The 20,378-nt window shown below is 34.9% G+C and overlaps 1 protein-coding gene across 1 annotated transcript in view; it reads right to left on the bottom strand.

The window, feature by feature from the left end:
• MALRD1 (MAM and LDL receptor class A domain containing 1) overlaps positions 1 to 20,378 on the bottom strand; it is a 477,766-nt gene that overhangs the window by 431,321 nt on the left and 26,067 nt on the right. The window contains 4 exon segments of the mRNA XM_039877626.1: positions 2,994 to 3,162; positions 6,082 to 6,226; positions 6,844 to 6,938; positions 16,959 to 17,083. Coding sequence (XP_039733560.1) covers positions 2,994 to 3,162; positions 6,082 to 6,226; positions 6,844 to 6,938; positions 16,959 to 17,083 — 534 coding nt within the window.

The following is a 20,378-nucleotide window of genomic DNA, read 5'->3' as shown; positions in this document are numbered from 1 at the left end:
GGTGTCAAAGTGAAAGAGACCCTCAGCTCAGGAAAGTCTTTTAAGAGATGTTCTAAGTTTCTATTACCTTAAAATCGATCAATAAAAAATTTAAATATGTGTTGAATTCCACAGACTAGCATCACTAATGCTATTTTACTCTTCAAGAACAATATTTATCACTAGATCTCTTAGAAATTCCAGCTTATCCTTTTCTCATTGAGTGAAAAAAAAATCAAAGGTGCCAATTTCAAGGTTTTACTTTATGTTGTTTTTTAACTACTTGTGATTACATGTGGGGATAGAACCATGTACTTTGGTAAAGATCCTCCTTCAAAAAAAGCTTATTATTGCTTTAAAAACTATTGTACAAGAAAAGATACTTTCTAAAGCATTTTCTTTCCTGCCTCGACAATGTTTTCTTCCTACTTGCCAATGGGAATTTAAAGAATATGGAAAAGGTGTCACAAACTGTGCATCCCACTATCTTTTGCTCACTGACCAGGTAACTCTCTCTCCTCAAGGTAAAAAATAGGCTGTTGCTATGATGATTGCCTTATGGATGATGGACAGGGACCTAATCCCAAGGACAATCAGATGACCCAACCGGCACTGCTACACACTTAACCTGACTCTTAAGTCAACTTTTTCTTTAACAACTTGCCTCTCACCTGTGTTTTTTATTTCTCAAGTTCTAATGTCTTCTGAAAAGAAAGAAAATGAACCTTAGTATTTTCACTAGACATTTCTTTGTTTACCTGGCCATATCCTAAGGGTTATTTTCTTCATCGTATTCATCGTATTCATCGAAATATAAATAATCATTTTCATCGAGAGTGAATTTTGTAAATGATAGGTTTGGAGTACTTGTTTACGTGTGTGATACAACATCAACTTGGGACTTAAATGTTCTCTGATGCAGATTTTGCATTGGTGGCCAATGTGTTACGTTTATAGAGCATAAGCAAATAGAGTGTCAGAAAAGACAGGATGCCTTCTTGCAGAATATTGGGTTAACTAATGAATCAAACATCAGTCAACACTCTCTACGATATATACCCAATTGGTTATGATTAATACATTAGATCAGATCTCCATGATTACTTTCTTTTCTTATAATGTGGGAATTGGAATGTAGATAACTCTCATATATATGAGGTGGTTTCTGAAGCCGATTTGTTTCACACTTTTCTTGTAGCATCCTAAAGCCACCGGAAGAATATTGCTCATTTTCGGTAATTCATAACTCCAGTCTACATATATTGAAACTGTAAAAATCCATCCCTGGTGTTCAGGGCAGATTAAAATAATCCCCAGAATTAGAAGATATATGATACAAATTTCTACTTAAATATAGGATAGTGATTCATTTGACATTTAGTGAACATTAATTAATTACCTCCTATGTGAAAAGCACTATCATGGGACCGTATTTTTAAAAGCAGCTTTAACTATAATATAAACATAACAAAATTATTTTAGAATTTTTGTTACTATGCCTTTATTGAAGAAGTAAATTGGAAATGGAAGGTTGCAAATTGCATGGAGGGTCACTGGGCTTGGTTTACATGACACAAGTAATAGTAACTGAAAAATGATTGAAACGTAAATAGTATAACACAGATGGATAAAGTTTAATCTTTTTTTTTTTTTTTTTTTTTGGCAAAATTTCTCCCACGTATCTGGAAAGTTTGGAGTACTGCAGAAAGGGCAGGGAGATGTTTTTACCCACCCGCCCACCTCACACCTCACCAAATTAAATGAAATATATCAAATAGGATGCCAAATAGTACTGCAAAAATGTCACAGAAATAAAACATAGTTACAGTATGCTAGAAATTATGTCTCATTCACATAACAAAGGAAAATGTATTAGGCTCTCTAATGAGAGTATTCATCCAGCTCTGTGCTTTAGAATTCTGTGAATGTCTTGGAAAATAAAGGTAGAAGAAAGAAGACGACATGATGAAAATGACACAAAAAGAAGAGGGAGCGGGGATATTGTAGAACTAGGAAGAAACAGAATTCCTCTTGAATTTTCAAATATCTTGATCATAAGCATTCTGATACTTGAGAATTAATTATGATGGCACTTCAAAGTTCAGAAGAAAATAGAACAGAAAAAAATGCTATTGACAGATGGTCAGTGGCACTTGATAAGTGCAGATGATAAATAAACTTTTGTTGAAAAAATGAATCTGACTGATGCCCTGTGCAAGTTTCAACTGGTTTTATCTAAAGTATCCCGAGCCAAAGGAAACTGATGTGGATGCTTATATGGTCTTCTTTGTTCCAGTGTCAGAATTCCTGCACTTATTGTTGAATGTTCCCCATTTCTAGAATGATTGCAGTTTGACCCTATGATTTCTTTATTCCTATCTATAAATAAATTTTTCTTTATAATGGAAATTCTCAAAGTGCCTTAGGTATTTCCCACTGGTAGAGGACTGTTTTCAGTTAAAATTAGGTTAAAAAAAAAAAGAGAGAGAGAGAGGCATGGATTTGTTTTATTCCCTAACATTTCCACTGCAACTTTCACTATGCCCAGAGTGTCATTTATCTTTTTTCATTCAAATGACTCATTTGTCTGTATTTAATCAGCAACTACCAGCCTTTAAAATTGTATCTCTTGGTACCAGAACAAATAATTTGCTTCCTTCATGTTTACAGTTTTAATGATACACTGATCTAAAAACCAAAACAGATCACATCAGAGCTTCAATATAGAGCGAACAATACAGAAATCCAAACAGTTCATTTTATTAGAGTTATAGTTTCTTCAATATACTTTCATGAATTTTAACAATTTTATGAAATAATAGTGTGCAAATTATCACGTTTGCTTTTGTACATGACAGTATTCCCTAAACCAGCTTCTTACTATTTCTTTTTAAAGGTTCACTGAGTAAAGTCATGTTAAGGAATAGCCTACCCACAGCTGAGCAACACAGGTTGCCAAGAATAGAAATTTCATTTACTCAATAGATTTGAAATAAATGGAAGTTTCTTCTCACCTTATTATTATATAGTCCTGCTCTCAGAATACTATTTTCCATAGCGTAATAAAATCAAAGATGACAGCTCTTGCCCAAGCAGTGATACACAGAGCTGCTTAGATAAGCCCTGTTGTCTAAATTGTTCAGAAGAGAAGCATGCCTAGCCTTTGCTCACGTATAGTAACCCAAAAAATAAAGAAAAAGGTAGCAATTTAGAAAAAAATTAGCTACTTTCTGTTTGAACAAAATTATTGTATTTCCAGAGTTTTCAAAACCCGCCTTGAATCACAAATATTTTACGTAAACGAAGATGATGATTTAAAACAACTACATCAAATACAAATGATAGGTTTTCATTTCCACATATTCTTCCTAAAATGCATCAAAATCTGCTTCTAATTCCTAAAATCAAAGTTTGATAATGCCCCAATATGAAAATTCAATATTCTTATAAAATCTACTGACATAAAAATCTCTATGCCACCAAATTTTCATCTTCTTTTAAATGTTACAATGAAATCTTCCTTTAATCAAAAATTTTTCATATTTCTCCCCAGAATTCTTTCCCTTTTTGATTTTTTCTTTTTACAGAAAAACCTTTATAGTTTAAAAGAACTCCCTCTTTCTCACCAAACTACATGGAAATATCAGATATCTACAGTCCTATTAAAACTGCGCCTATGGTTTTGTAGCACATAAAAATATTGTCAATCAATTTTTTCCTATTAATCCTTAAAACCAATTTGGATTGTTCCTGAACTCAGTAAGATAGACAATGCAGAGATACAAAGATGTTTATGTAATAATTTTGCAACTTCATTTTCAAAAATAAAGTCTTCTTATTTCTTTATAAGTTAGTAAATATTCCTGCATAGAAAACTATGAAATGCTTATTTACTAGAAATGTGAGACTTTAATCAAAATAGCACCACAAGTTAATACTTTGCCTCTGACCTATACACAAGAAAATGATAAATCGAATAAAAAGACATTTTTTACAAAAGCAGAGAAAGATCAAATTGCAGATGAAACATCTTAAAAAATAGGAAAGAAAAGATATGCCAAGTAATAAGCAGGGGTGAAACCACAAAACTCGTGGACTTTGGGACCAGAAGTGGCCTAAGGTAGCTTGAATTTTGACCAATTTAGATGTTGCAAAAGATGGAGGAGCAGAGTCGAATTTCCTCCGTGAAGCTAAAGACTAAGGCTGAGAAGCCCTGCTCATAAACTAAGGTGGGAAATATACCTACCCTCCCTGCCCTGGGCTGTGGCTGAGATAGGACGTGCAAAACTCCAAGCATTACCATGGAATATGAAACCCTAAACTAGTATTGTTACTCAGGTAAGGTCTTGGGGGACCTAAGTAATGCTCCAACAAAATCGCTGAACAAGGAGGTAGGACAAAGAAAAATATCAGGGAAGAATGGAGGAAGCTGGACAGAAGGAGGAACATGACCATAGATATCAAGAGATAAAGAACCATCACCACATAGAAACAAAATAGACTTTCATTCTAAAATTGCATGACTTTATAGATTATTATTTAGATGTGAGGTCAATATAAAAGCATTTGAAGTATATAAATACTAAGCAAGTTCACCACCATAGATCTTTTAGAAATAAAAGAACAATTAATTAAAAAGTAAAGCTTTATAAGAAGGAACAGGAACCAAAAGAGAGAGGTTGATAAAAGAAACAATGATAAGCAAAGAACATGATAAAATTTATCATTGTAATAATTGGAAATATAATAGCTTCAAAAGATATTGACTTAAAAACCTTTTGAAAACATTAAACTATAATTCAAGACCAAAATAGGGATTAAAATGATAGTTAAGTTATGTCAGAGTCTTTTTATTCCAGGAGAGAAATACACTGAAATATAATATTAAAGATATATGTTAAAATTTCTAAATAGCCATTAAAATATAAGGCACGTAAGTCAAAGCTTCCAAGCCAGTGAGAAAAAAAAAAATTAATAAAAGACTAACAACCAAAGACCTCGATAGACATCCACTGAGAACATAGACAGATGGCAAATAAGCATATGAAAAGATGCTCCATATCACATGTCATCAAGGAAATAAAAAGTAAAATGACAATAAGATCCCACTACACACCTATTAGAAGTCTAGGCCAAAATCCAGAACACTGACAATACCAAATGCTGAAGAGAAGTCTGGAGCGACAGAAATTCTCATTCATTGCTGGTGGGAACACAGTATGGCACAGCCACATTGCAAGACAGTTTGGTGGTTTCTTAGAAAACTAAACATACTCTTGCCATATGATCCAGCAGTCGTGGTCCTCGGTATTTACCCAAAGGAGTTGAAAACACATCCACAAAAAAACCTGCACATAGAGGTTTAGAGCAACTTTATTCGTACTCACTAAAGCAAGACGTCCTTCAGTAGGTAAATGGATAAATATAAACTGTGGTCCATCCAGACAATGGACTACTATGCAGCATTAAAAAGAACGAGCTATCAAGTCCATTGAAAGACATGGAGAAACCTTAAACGCATATTACTAAGAAACCAATCTGGAAAGGCTATACCCTACATGACTCCAATTATACAATATTTGGAAAAGGCAAAACTATGAAGATAGTAAAATCTATATGGAAGTAGAAAAAATGCCTATTAGTTTCTGCTGGAATAAAATTTTAAATTATGAATTTTTAAAAGACTAACTACCCCTCAAAAATAAAAAAATAAAAAAAGGAATAGGGAGAAAAGTACACAAAAAAATCACAAATTTAATGCTAGAATAAGAGGAAGAAAGTAATTAACAATACTATAGGAAGGAGGGCTAATAAACTTAATAAAATAATTTTATTTTTTATTTTCATAACATCTATTATCTCCTGACGATAACAAAATAATAAAATTTTAAAAATTAAAATAGTTAACCTAGCATAATTCTTCCTTTACACTGTTAAAATATAATTGCTTTTTTCACTTTCAATATCTGAGGCATAATATAGTTTTAATAAAGTATACTCAGTATGTTCATTAAGACCCCCGATTAAATGTCTTCATGCTAGTCACAATAGAATCCTAAAAATTATATATAAGAGATATTACATATTTTTAATTTCCTACCTTCATCATCACTGATTTGATCCTGCTGAGGTGTAGATTCTAATGTAGGAACTTCTCTTGCTTTCATGCGGGTCCACGGCATTTGCCCAGCGGATGCTTCTGATGGTCAGTCACATATGTCAAATTCGAATCCACAAGCCTGACACACTAAAGAGAAGAGGAAAAGATTTTGATGGACTATCACAGTCTATGAGAGTGGCTGCTTGATCACGGTTATATGTTGCAATCAGGTTTAAGCAGACATACACAAACACTCACATACCGATTCATATCTGGAAATCCTGATTCAATAAGCCTTAGAGTGAACCAGCAACTTCATTTTTCAAACGTTCTTCAGTTGACTCAGATGGGCATTCTCCCAAATGGGCATGGTGATAAAATAAATAAATAGTTTCCGCTATTTCTTATATCACGGCTTTGGTTGTGATTTTTTAAATGGCCTAATATCTGACTTTCCCTACTTAATGAAATTAAGTTAGTTTAAATCACTTACCATTCATAATCACATTGAAATTTTAAAGAAGAAATATTGTATATAATTTCAAGATGGTCTTTAATGGAATTATTTTACAAAAGGACCTCAAGTTAAATCCACATATTTACTACCTTTCACTTTTTGAATAAACCACAGATGTCCAATAACGCCTTGACTAAAATTTGGACATAAATGTCAGTAAAGATTGGTGAGTGGTCTGAGATTAGTGGCCTGAGTCTCATGAACGGACCACACACCAACAAGATGGGCATGTCAATTTCACACTGACACCTCAGTCTGTCGTCAGTAGTGCCACACCTGCAGAGACTTGTATCTGGATGGCACAGCTCCTCCTCGGTATTTGATGCATCTTGCCATGGTAAACTTAAAGACTGGCAAGAGTGAGAGGCAGGTTCAACTAGAAAGACTCACCTATTTCTCAAAATGTTAACATTTGCCTTACAAAGCACTCTCCACCTAACTCCTCAGATGTCTAGGGTGTCTGCCAAGCCCTCAAACCAAATCTCTCTCTCTGGGAAAGTAGGTAACCTGCCCTGATGTGGAAACGAAGAGCCTATTATTAGAAGAATAACTGTGTATGTGTCAAATATAACATAGGGTATCTGCTTTAACTGGAAGCTGGATCTGCTCTGGAAATATCTTCCCTAAAGCCTTCTCAAATAGTGCCTGTTTTTCCCCCACAAAATCCTCCCAATAAAAGACTCAAAGGTAGACTAGGACGCGTACTTCCTGTCCCCTTGCCACTTCCAGATCATTCTCACCTCATGTTCCTAAACACCCAAGCTTTGCATCTCTTGACGCCAAAGGGTAGGGCACTTTGTGCCAGCTTGTTGCAGCCGCCTGCAAACGCGGGCGCGCTACCTGTCAGCCCTTGATGATTTTGGCTCTTGGTTCACTGTCAGTCATTTCAATATTCACTTTCACTTTGCCTCTCAATTTCTTGATTTCTTCTTAGTGGTGATCCTGAAAGAGAACATTGATGAAAAAGGACCTCTACCACCACTCCTTTGAGTATTATCATTACCAGTGATGACAACACTTTATCTTTATCTTTCCAGTTCACTTCCTTAATATCTCAAGTGTAACAATTCTTTGACAGCACCTGTCCCTACCAGTGAGCTAATGGTCCTACAATCTTTCCAATTTCTTTCATCCTCTTTCATGTTCTCTTTTTCTTTCTTGTAGATGTTAGACAACCAGTAATCCCTTGGCCCTTCTTAAGCTTTCCCATACTCTTAGGGCAAAACTGTTAAGTACAACTCAACCAATAGTGTTAAGTGCCTGATAGTTAGCTTTCTTGATTGTCATGTAAGTGCTTGACATTAAGCTTTGATTGCCGAGGCATCCATTTCAGAGATACCCATCTCAAATAAACACATGGCCAGCTCTACAACTGGACTGAGAACTAGGCGACCCCACCCATGAAGTTCTTTTAGAAAGCTCTGGGTGACCTAGATAACTAACCATTGGACTGACTCTGCTTTTCCTTTCCAATGCTTTAATTCCTGCTCTTATTTTTTTAATGCACCAATAAATAGTGAACCCAGGAAACCTCCCACCCTTCAATAAAAGCAGGACCCCTGATGTTCTCTCTCTCTCTGACCAAATTGTGTGGCCCCGAATATGCCCTGTATCCTCCAGGGCCTATGAGTGATAAACCTTGTTTTTCCAAAGTTCCCTGACACTTGGTGGTGAGGTGTGCCCTGCAACAATAATAAGAACCGCGAGGCCCTGTCCCTCCATAACAGTGGCTCTGGGCAGCAAAATGTCTATGGGGGCTGCCACAGGTCGTATGGACCCAGGCGACTGCCCCAGGCATCACTATGGACGGGCTCAGACTTACACAAAACCCTCCACCTGTTCCACCCTGCATCTGTGCCGCTGAACATGAGTGAAGAGGAGCCAACAATCATGATGACTGAAATGGCGTATTCATGGCTGCTCACTCCATTGCTACATGGTGAGCCCACACTGCATTTTCCTAATGCTTTTCTTTTCCTCTTCTCTTAGAAAACTATTCAAAGCTCTTTACTACCCTCCTTAAACTTCTACCTCCTCCTTCATTTAGCTAATCATCCTTCTTTCCACCCCATCGTTCTCAGCTAATCGTCTTGCTTCTCATTTCATCGGAAAAATCAGAAGAAAACCTCACAATTCGCACCATCAATCTCTGACACTGCTGTCCACGCGCCTCCCCTCCTGTAACTGGGGGTCATCAGTCCTGCCCCTCTCGAGGTCCATTATTTTCCCTTGTACAGAAAATGCATCCCCTCTTGCCTATTTAAGGAATCATTCCAGTAATTTCCTCCCATCGTTATCATCAACATGTTTCGCAGGAAAAGCTTCAATATACAAAGTGGCCCAAATTTCATCCACCTTAAGAAAACCTCCTGAACCTACAGCCCCCTCCACTAATTTTTCTAAGTTATCATATTCTCACTGAACGCACACTGATTCCTCTCCCACCCCATTTTCTTTTTAACCTGTTCCAATAAGTTTTTTAACAAAAAAAAAAAATTATTGAAGTACCATTCCCATAATTTTTAATTCACCATTTTAACCATTTGAAAATATACAAGTCTGGCTTTTAGTACATTCACGATGTTGCGCAATCATCACCACTATTTAATTCTAAAATGTGTTCATCACTCTGAAATGAAACCTATCCCCATTAACAGTCACTCACATTGTCTCTTCCTACCTCCCCCAGGCCTCTAGCAATCACTAAGCTGCTCTCCATCCATATGGACTTGTCCATTCTGGACATTTCATATAAATGAAATCGGACAATATGTGGCCTTTTGTGTTTAACTTCTTTCCTCAACATAATGTTTTCAAGGTTCATTTATGTTGTAGCATGTGTCAGAACTTTATTCCTTTCTTTAAAAACCCTACCACTTGCTTGAAACTGCATATATCAAGGTTGACCTCCAAACTGCTAAATCTAATATTTAATTTTTCCTCCCCAACATACCAGACATATCAGTAATATCAGACATAATTGATCACTCCTTCTTCTTGAAACATGTTCTTCTCTAGATTCTAGTACGTAATTTTCTTCTGGTTTTCCTCTTTAATTACTAGCCGTTCATTCTCAGTCTCCTTTGCTGGTCTTCCCCCACCTCCTCAAGGTTTCACAAAGTAACATTAGAGTGTCCCAGAGCTCAGTCCTTGGGTCTCTTCTCTACATTCGTGATCTTCTTCATATCAACTAGTCTCACACCTTTCAAACCATTCCTAAATGTCGATGACTCATAAAAGTCTCTCTTAGGTCCAGATTTTCACGAGGCTCCAATACAAATATGCAGCTATGGACTTGACCCCTTCACTTGGACACCTAACAAGCATCTCAATAGAAATACATTCAAAACTAAACTTCTGATTTTCTCTGCCCAAACCTTCTCCTCCCACATTCTCTCCCATCTTAGTTCATGATAACTCCATCCGTCCAGTTCAGGCAAGTAGTCTAGAGTTGTCTCTGTCTCTCTCACTAAATATGCCATCCCTCGGCGTATCTGTAAAATACATTAAGAACCTGACTCTATTCGACCACCTCCACTACTATCAATTCTGTCTCAAGGAAATAGTATTCTTTCTGGATTATAATAATAACGTCTTATTTTTTCCGCCTTGTTGCTGCCCTTGTCCCATTATGAGGTGTATCGTGATTCCTTTGCTCAAAACCTTTACATAGCTTTCTATCCGTCAGGAAGTAAACATGAAAGTCCTCATAGCCATGATCCTCATATAAAGCAGGCTTACTCTTCCCTCAGGAACTCTGCGTTTACAGTACCTTCCAATACACACATGGCTTGCTCCCTCAACAGGGCTTTTTTGCTCGAAAACTATAATCTCCACGTAACCATGCCTTATTACTCTATTAAAAACTTCATCTCACTCTGACCTGTAGCATTTCTTATCTTGGTTTTCTGTTTTATTGTTCCCCACAGCACAAATCACCACTCGAGATAAAATATATTTGTTGTTCATTTTCTTATTATCTTTCTCCCTCTGACTAAAATGTAAGTTCCATGAACGCAGGGATTACTGTTTGTTTTCCGCTGCTGTCTCACCAGTGTCTAGAAAAATTCTTGGCACAACATAGGTGCCCAGTAGATACTTTTTTAATGCATGGATAAAGAAATGACTTAAGAATAATTTAACAAAATTTTTTTTTAAAATATCATAAACTACATAAATTATTTACATTTTGATTTGGAATAAAATTGAAGCAATTGTTTGTGAAAATGATTTATGAATGAAACCTATAATCTGGTTTCTCATAATGAAAGCATACGAATGATGAATATGCAAAACTGCCTGAATGGACGATCCACTGAAAACAAAACTGTATATGCAATTGAGGGAGTGTGGGCAATAGATGAAGCTAAAATGGCACAATGACAATTACCACAAAACAATTAAAACTGTAATTTCTGCAGATTCATATAATAGCTCCATATCTTCTCCCCTCTAGAGCTACATAATTAAACATTGGTCAGAGTTCAATGAAATGTCGTATAGTATCTCTAATTTTTCACTATTTATACAAGATTTAAAAAAAAAAACACACAAAAGTTCTATAAACAAGAATAGCAAAATAGTCCAATATAAATTGCATGGAATTAAAAATGTAGCTTGTGTTAATTGGTATTGAATATCTTACACTGATGTCAACCACTTTTATTACCTTTGGCTCCAAAACTAGAATTTGCAACCATAAAAACAATGGCATGGGTTTTTAGTTGTCAATCAATCTCCTGGACAGCTCTTTTTATTTTAATGCATTCGATCTCAGAGTTCAAAGCTATTTAAAGATGTCAATTATTTATATTTATATTTATATTTATATTCATTTTCTCTCCCTCCCCACCCCTTTTCTCTCTCATTCTTACATTGCACCACAATCTAGCTGTAGAAAACTATTTTGGGGGTTTTAAAATCCCCCATTAATGATACATGCTCAGCAGGATGAAGCTTTGCCAACCATTCCAAGGTCTCTATATCAATGAGGCCACATGTTTAGAGCCTGCCGTCCTTCAAATCTTATCTTCTACAAGCAGGTTTTGTGAAATTGGCCGGAATCTCTCGGATGGTAGAGAAAGAAGTCCAAATCTCAAGGCCACTGCAGTAAAAGTTGAAATTCACATCCACTTTTGACTCCAGGGACTTTAAACAATCTCTTTGTAATTTTCTTAAATTAGAAATTAGTAATGGATTTCAATGAACAATTATTAGATCTTAAAAGATAGCTACAAGTTAATTAGATAAAATAAGGTAACTAGGTCTTTATTTAAATGGATAATATGTATGCATCATTCAGTCTCATTAAGGGATAATCTGTGTGTTTGGGTCCTTTTAAAATTAGATAAAGGCAAAGTCCTGGCAAACTGATCTAAAAATACTCACAGAGTAGTCACAGTACTCTAAGTGTGAGCCATGCCTACAATGCTTATAAAAATTACAAAAAGCATTTATTCAAGAATTAGCGTTATTCAAGAAGCAATAATTAAGCACATTCTTATTTAGTCACAGTCAAAAATCTTGACTTTTTTTTCATTCTTGCTACTTTGCTAATGTCTAAAGATATCCTACTATCAATAAATGTACAGTGAATAGTTATTTCTTAGGAAGGGCATTAGTTAGAATGATACTGTTTAAATGTGTGGGTATAGTCTAAAAGATTTCTTTAATATTAGAAAAGAATTTAATTGTATTGTCCAACTTGCAAAATGTCCAGAAATCATTAAAATACCTATATCTAACACTTTAAAAAAAGTTATTTACATTTCTACAAAGATAAATATATACAAAGTAAAAGAAAGAAGTTTTTTTCTCTAAGGATAATACTACACTTAATAATCTATGTAGTACTTCCTCACCATCAGAATTTTTCCAGCATTAAAAAGTTACTATTTTTTAAAAAACTTCTTTTTAACTTATATACAGCGAATTTCATACATTTTGGCATTTAGTTCTCTGCGTTTTGACAAACATAGAGCCGTGGTCTGCAAATCCATCAATATTCCATTTATGGAGTCAGGTCTTCTTGATGTCTTTCATCAGCGTTTTGTGGTTTTCAGAATACAGGTCAGACATTCGTTTTGTTAAATGTATATGTAAGAATTTACTTTGTATTACAAATGGTACCATTTTCCTACTTTTGTTTTGTAATTATTTATTATCATTAAATAGAAACACAATTGACTTTATACTGACCTTGTATCCTGATTACTACAACAAATTCATTTACTAGCTCAACTTTTTTTTTAATAAATTCTCATATTTTATGTATAGACAATCATACAATCTGCAAATATGGATAGATTTATTTCTTCTGTTACAATTGTATGCCTTTGTATGTGTCTTGCATTATTGCATCGTCTAGGATTTCCAGTATGTTGCTGAACAGAAGTGTTAAAAGTGGACATCCTTGCCTGAGGGGTAAAGCATTCATTCTTTCATCATTAGGGATAATGTTAGCTGTTGAGTATCTGCACATGCCATTGATTAGGTTAAAGTTGTTCACAGTTTGTTGAGGTTATTCATCATAACTGTATGTTGAATATTGTCAAATGCTTTTTCTGCATCTACTAAGATTAGGATGTACTTTCTTTTGTCTGTCAACATGGTGACTTACACTGATTGCTTTATAAGTATTGAACCAGCCTTGCATTTCCTGGATGATCATGATGTATATTATCTTTTATTATATATTACTGGATTCCACTTGCTAATATTTTGCTGAAGATTTTTTGTCAAAGAAATGTTGGTCTGCAGTTTTCTTATATTTTTGTCTGGTTTTGCGATGAGGGTAAAGCTGCTCTTACAGAATAAAGTGACAAGAGTTCACTTCTATTTTCTGGAATAGAAACTATAAAACTGGTGTTATTTCTTCCCTAAATTTTTGATATAATTTTCTAGTAAAATCATATGGTCTTGGAGTTCTCTTTAATGGAAGATATTCACTTTGAGTCCTATTTCTTCGATAAACATAAAAACATTCAGGTTATCCATTTTTTCTTCAGTGGCTTTTGGTTGTTTGTGACTTTTAAAGAAGGTGTCCATTTCATATAAATTTTTAAATTTTTGTGCAGAGTTATTTGTAGTTTTTCCTTATTTCTTTTTTTTTTTTTTTTTAATAACTACGGAGTTGTTAGTGTTAGCCACTATTTCTTTCCTGATATTGGTAGTGTGTATCTTCTCTCTTTTTATCTTGGTCAATCCAACTAGAATTTTGTCAATTTTATTTACCTTTTCAAAAAACCAGCTTTTGGTTCCAATAATTTCCTCTATTATTTTTCCATTTCAATTCTGTTATTAACCACCTTCATGTATATTTTCCTATTGCTTGACTTAGCTTTAACACGTTCTCCTTTTTTTGACTTTCCTAAAGAAAGTTTTAATTCATTTTAATTCAGTTCAAATACTTGGCTGTTTTGAAGTATGTCTTCTTTAAATGTGTGGAATTGAATTTCCAAATAATTGTAGATTTCTCAGATTTGTAGCTTAATTTAATTTTGGTCAGAGGATATATTTTATATGATTTCCTTTGTTTTAAAATTCTTAAGTTTTGTTTTGTGGCTGAGTAGTGTCAGGCCAGTCCATATTAGAGCCTGAAAAACTCAGTAATATTAATCTTGTCTGTATTTAACCTTTTTATATTTTGATCAGCATTGATTCTTTTTATTACTTTTGATTTTAACATACTAAAATATTACTTATTTTGATTGGTGGATATCTTAGTCTGTTGGCGTAAACAACAGAAATTTATTTTCTCACAGTTCTGGAGACAGGAAGTCCCTGATAATCATCTAGACATGACATGGCCCAAAACATTGCCTTTCCCCATTTCTTCTTCTTTCTGCCTTGAATGCCTTCAACAGTCATTTTATGACCATAAGATGACAAGCATTGGAAAAATACCAAGAAAATCTCTTATTCCTTGATTTTAACAGTATTAGAGTTGAAGAAACTATGCCATAATTGTCTATCTCTACTTTCTTCAGTCACCTAAGAAAACACTTCTATTTACATGCAACTAAATGCATTCCTAACCCTATCCTCCACTGGAGCAGGATTTTCTTATGGAGAGGTCCAGAACATGTAGGGTTGGCTCTGCCTACATGCCTCAGAGGCTCCCTGATCCCTGACCATCACCACCAGGACTGCATGAGACTGAAACCTCTGATTCTACATAGCTGAAACTCTGCCCAGGGCAGTCATTGCCAGGTACAATATTACATGCTAGTTCCATTCTTAAACCCAAGACTGGCTGGCTTCACAAAAAAATGTCCTGATAACTTTAATTAAAACACAGGTCCATCCTCAGTGATTCCCATTCTGGCATGTTTAGGGTAAAGCCCAGAATCGATCACTTGTCTATGTGATTCTGATGAATCACACGGTTTAGTCCATCATGATAGTACCTGAACTTGATTGGAAAGCCTCATCTGGAAATCAATGCTACATAATTTTACCATCTCTCACTTTCCTACCACTTAAAAAACGCAACTCCTCCTAAATGCCAATCTTATACCATTGTGCTTTATCCTTTTTCTCCACTATTAATCCACATGCTGCTGCGTTTTCTTCCCAAAAGTTTAAATATGCCCCCCAATCCTCATTCTATCAGTAAACTTTATTTCCACACCACTTCAAAAACAAAAGGTTATAACATTATCTAGAACTATTGTATTAGAAATTGTAGGCTCCAATATTTTTCTATTTGACCACAATTTTCCCTGGAATGTCCAACTTTCTGATGTTCTCATTCCCCCTACTATTTTTTTTTTCTTACCTTCTATAATGATTGTATAGAGTTCTTTTTAAGATCTGGCCCTTGTCTTTGAAATTTATTATGGTCCATCTACATTGGCCATTGACCCAGTATATGGATCATGGGTAATTAGGGAAATGGCTTTCGTTCCCAAGGAGATGGAGAGAAAGTTCATGTCTGAAATGACAATAGAGTCCTATTACAAGCAATCTCAATTCCCAAGCACAACCCCAGCATACTCCTGTGACAATCTGTAATGCAAACAATTTCAGTGGCATCAGCCAGTTCCTAAATTCCTGACAGTTCAGAAAATCCAGCCAATGGCGGATTTCATTACCTTAATCTACTCTGCAGGTGATTAGCTAAACTTGCCAATAAATAGGACTAGTTAGAATCATTTTGTTAGGCAGACTCCAATTTCTGCAGGAACTATAAAACTGAGATATATAAAGACACCAATGAAGTGATCAAGGTCAGAGACTAGATGTCTCATTAAAATCAAGCATAAGCTGGCCATGCTCTGGACTCAAGAATACCATGGAAGGTAATAGAAGAGGAAATACTAGGGGAGATTTGAAAAACACATTAGGCAGCAGAGTCTGCTTTGCTTGGAGTTAACCATGTTTTCTATATTGATATATTGCATCCTTTCTGAAGGCTAAGAAATATTATCTTTTATCGAAAAGGCATTGAAGTTTATATTTCCATTATTTATCTCTAGGAATGGGCGGGGGTTACAGTCTGTCCTCTTAAAGTTCTCCATTTCAATTTATATATATTTTAATTTATCATATAGTGATTTCTTACCTAATGTATACTGAGCATTGATGATACAAAGATAAAAGAGACTTTTATGTGTTATATGAAGGGGCTGTCATCTGCACCTGTAAAACCCTATCTTGGTCTGGGTGGTAAGAGATACACACCTGTAAGTTCTTATACCAGCAGGAATGCTGTTTAGTAGAATCCAAGCACAATGCAGACAACCTTCAAAATTCCTCGATCTCTGTTAAGTGGGCCCACCCATATCTTCTATTCTTGTATATTATTACTATACTACCTCATTTTTGCACCACATTAGAACTTAGAATCCTCTCTACAAAATATCTCTATTCTGATCTAGCATACTATAGTATAATGAAAGTTAAAATGGAAAACAATCTATCAACTACTATGTATATATACACACACACGCACATATATAAATTCTTGCTTCATTATGAGGCTAAATTAATTTTACCTAACCAAATCATAATTTTAACATTGAACTTTTCTATTGAGAACAATGCAAGTGGGGAATTAATATTATTCAGTTAATATAATTAAGAGACCTATATGGATAATTTTTAGGTCTGATATATGTGGTTTATTGATTTAGTTGTTTTGGTCTAAATTAAAAAAATAGATTATAACTAATATCTCTCTACATTTGTGTCTTTCAATGATCCCCTTCAGCTCTTTACAGCATCAGTGAAAAACAGCCTATCTTTGCCTCTAGCATAGATCTACTCAATGGAAAATAGCCCACTCTAAAACATCAGGCAAAAATAAAGAGATTAAAGTCATTACAAAGTTTAAATTGCACGGAACTTATTTTACACAACAAGGATTAAAATGAAAAAAAGTTTGTATCATTTGCAGGCAAGCAGCTTGAACTGAAAGATATATCATCAATAGCTATGACTTCATTTTATTCACGAGTCGAAATCTTTTGACTTTGAAAAACAACCTGTACACACACACACACAAAGAGTGAAGAACATCACTGTCTCACAATCTAATGGCAGAGAGCCTATGAGTAAGAAACATGCTACTTCCTAGAAGCACTTGGGTGACCATGCCAACTCCAAGTGGTGAGAGATCAAAGCATACACTGTCGAGGACAGAAAAATGTATAGTCATTCTGTATCTCACATGTCTAGCATAGGTTAGGTAACATGTTTATGAAATGAAGCAGTATTCACCTGATTTCTGCCCTGTGATCACCTTCTGTGTTTGGTTTCCATGTGTTCACACTATCCAGTATTTACCCGCTTTTGGACCCAAGCTCTATCTCTGGTTCTTGACATTTTGCAGCTATGTCCCATTTCTACCTCCGGTTTTCTAAATGTTACACTCACAGTCTTGCTTTGGATGTCCTATGCTATCCTCCTGCACATCTTCTGCCATGATCTAAACATAGCTTGAAACAATGACCAGAAGTGATTGTTCATTGACTTACTGTTAAATGACTGAATACTATATTACGATATGGAGTTAGCCTATGTTGGCACCAAGAGAAAATACTTAGGTATAATGAATCTGAGAATCTTAGAAAGAAACTACTCTCCAATTTCCTGAATACTTAAATCAATAGAAAATAGGTAGTTGGTGTTGAGAATTATCCCACCCTTACTAACCAATGCCATTGATTTTGAGGCTAAATTCATGTAGTGTTAAACTCGTGTTCATTGTTCAGCCTTGTTTATAATATAAGCATTTTATTATTTCAGAAAGTCAGCACTGCTTTTGAGCGTAACAACTGGCCTGCATACAGTCATCCCTAGTGGACCATTTTGCCGTGCTGCATTTGCTTTTGTTACTGTACGACGTGACGCACTGATACATTTTCTTTCAAACTAGACACGATCTGCTAGTCTACTAAAAATACCATGAGAAACACCCATAACTTATTTAGCAAGTTGTCCATATGTAGCCCTAAGAAAGTCATCTTTTCTTCACATAAAACGGAATAAGTGTGTGACTACTTATAAAGCAGGACCATACTAGAAAGGTCTTATCTAAGACTGTTGGGTAGGGATGGTTTTGTACGAGGGAGGTAGAACAGAGAGATTAAAGTTATATCTGAAATCAGACTACTTGCGTTCAGATCCCAACTACCCTGCTTAATAGCAACGGGACCTTGGAGGAGTTACTTAAGATCTCAGTACCTCAGTTTTCTTCTTTGAAAAGGGTACTGACAAAAATAAGTTATTACTTATGTGATGAGGTTTATGCAAAGATAAATGAGTTATTACATGTACATAAGCCCTTGGTACATAGTTAGTATTAAATAAGTGTTAGCTATCATAACATGGAGTTGTTAAAATATTCACGTTTTCACATAAATAATGTGTATAGAAAAAAAATCTGTTCTCTACAGATTAACATTTTTTTCCTTTTGAAAGGCTTTCACAGATACATTCTCCAGTTCTTGCCAAGCTAAGCATACATAGACCTGTAGTAGCCATGTTAAAAGGGGCAAGTAGAAATAAGTGTTAATAAGTGTTAACTAAACACCAGCCTCTTCTATTTTTCTCCACACTTTGTCCCCAAACCCATTCATCCTCAAGGTTTCAACTGCCACTCAGGTTGATGAAACACGAATTTACATCACAAATGTCAACCTCTCTCCAGAGCTCTCCTCTCATATCTCCATAGCCTGCTGGGCATTGTCACTCAGAGGACATGAAGTCACTTCTAATTTATAATGTTCTTTCACCTCAGACTGGACCTCTCAGCTGACCCTCATTCTCTGACAGTGCTACCGGAAGACAGCCACTCTTCAATACTCAAAACTTCAAATTGGTCTTTAGAATCATTTTCTCCTCCAGTCTCATGTCCAATTAGTCAAGCTCTATTAAACCCTCTCTTCTCTCCATTCCTATTTCTAACCCTAATATCTTCACACCCGATCTAATAAAGTAAATTAAATTTAAATTCCCTCCTTACCTTCAATCCTCTCCTTATCGGAGTTTGTAAAATATATATAAAACTAAAATGTTGTTAACTTGGTATAATTGGAGAAAAGTTAGTGTGAAAATCAGTTGCTATTTCAGCCCACTGGTCCAGAAAGAGGAAATGTTTTTGTTGTTGTTGTTGTTGTTTTGTTTTGTTGTTAAGAAAAGAATTAGTTCTCTAAGTGTAGGAAAATTTACTAATGCATCTTTGTAGTTACAAAACACAAGTACATCAGGTATAAACAGAACGTCGAGTTAAATTTATTTAAACAAATATATTTTCTAGAGATTTTGGTTGAGATCCTGAAAAGAGGGATGGATTGAATTAGCTAAAGAAAGTAGAACTCTGAGATGATTTTAAAAAGCCAGGTCCTATGGTCAGAAGCTATGTTTGTGTACAGTAATTGTATTTCATAGGAAAGTGATGTCTAATGTTACTTGTTTCCTCCAAATTTGGGCAAAAAATTTTTTCCCAAAAATCCACTATATTTTAACTGTGTTAAGGGAAATGATAACAGAGTAGCAAAGTAGGAAAATAAAGGCAAATCATAACACAGACAATGTTGGGAGTTGGCAACACCACAGAAATCAGGTATGGCTGCTCTGATTCAGTAGTAAACATGAGACAAATTCCTTACACCCTAAACACTTTAAGAGAAAAATGAGTTAAGGAGTCAGCTACTTGATTTAAATCTTATATGAAACTTTGACAGTTGGTGAATAATGAACATGAACCCACTTGGATCACACTAGCACATACATGAACAGAAACTCTTATAATGATATGTATTGTATTAAGAGTTTTCTTAGTAATATATATTCAATATTATTTTCCAAGCAAACATGTGAAACACAAAAAAGATGACTAACCTTTTCTCCACCACCTATTCACATAGTAAATGTGCTTTAATTTAAAGGTAAGAATGCCTCAGATTATGATTCTGAAAAGTTTGAGAGTAGAAATTTTTAAGTTAACAATTTATACTTATTTGTAGAAATAACTTATCTTTTGTCTATATTAATAAAGTTTGTTGTTTCTAAATAGAAGGCTGCCAAAAATTCTCTGTCATTTCTAAATGCAACATCAAAAAAATGACAAGTAAATAATAGCATATTAAAAATGCTTCAATGTCTTTTCAGAATTCAGGCACTGACTGCTAATTTACCTTAAGAATCTAAATGCTCAACTTGAAAACCACAGTCAGTGATTTACTTAGTAATCTAGTATTCATTACTTCTTATCCATCAAACCAATTCATGAGGTCCCTTCAAGAACGAAAAAAAAAAAAGGGGGTGGGTGGGAGA

This window comes from Pteropus medius, unplaced genomic scaffold (assembly GCF_902729225.1).
Source record: "Pteropus medius unplaced genomic scaffold, Ma_sr-lr_union100, whole genome shotgun sequence".
Classification (NCBI taxonomy): Eukaryota; Metazoa; Chordata; class Mammalia; order Chiroptera; family Pteropodidae; genus Pteropus; species Pteropus medius.
The sequence above is the reverse complement of the archived record's forward strand: the minus strand, read 5'-3'. Positions and strand labels throughout refer to the sequence as shown.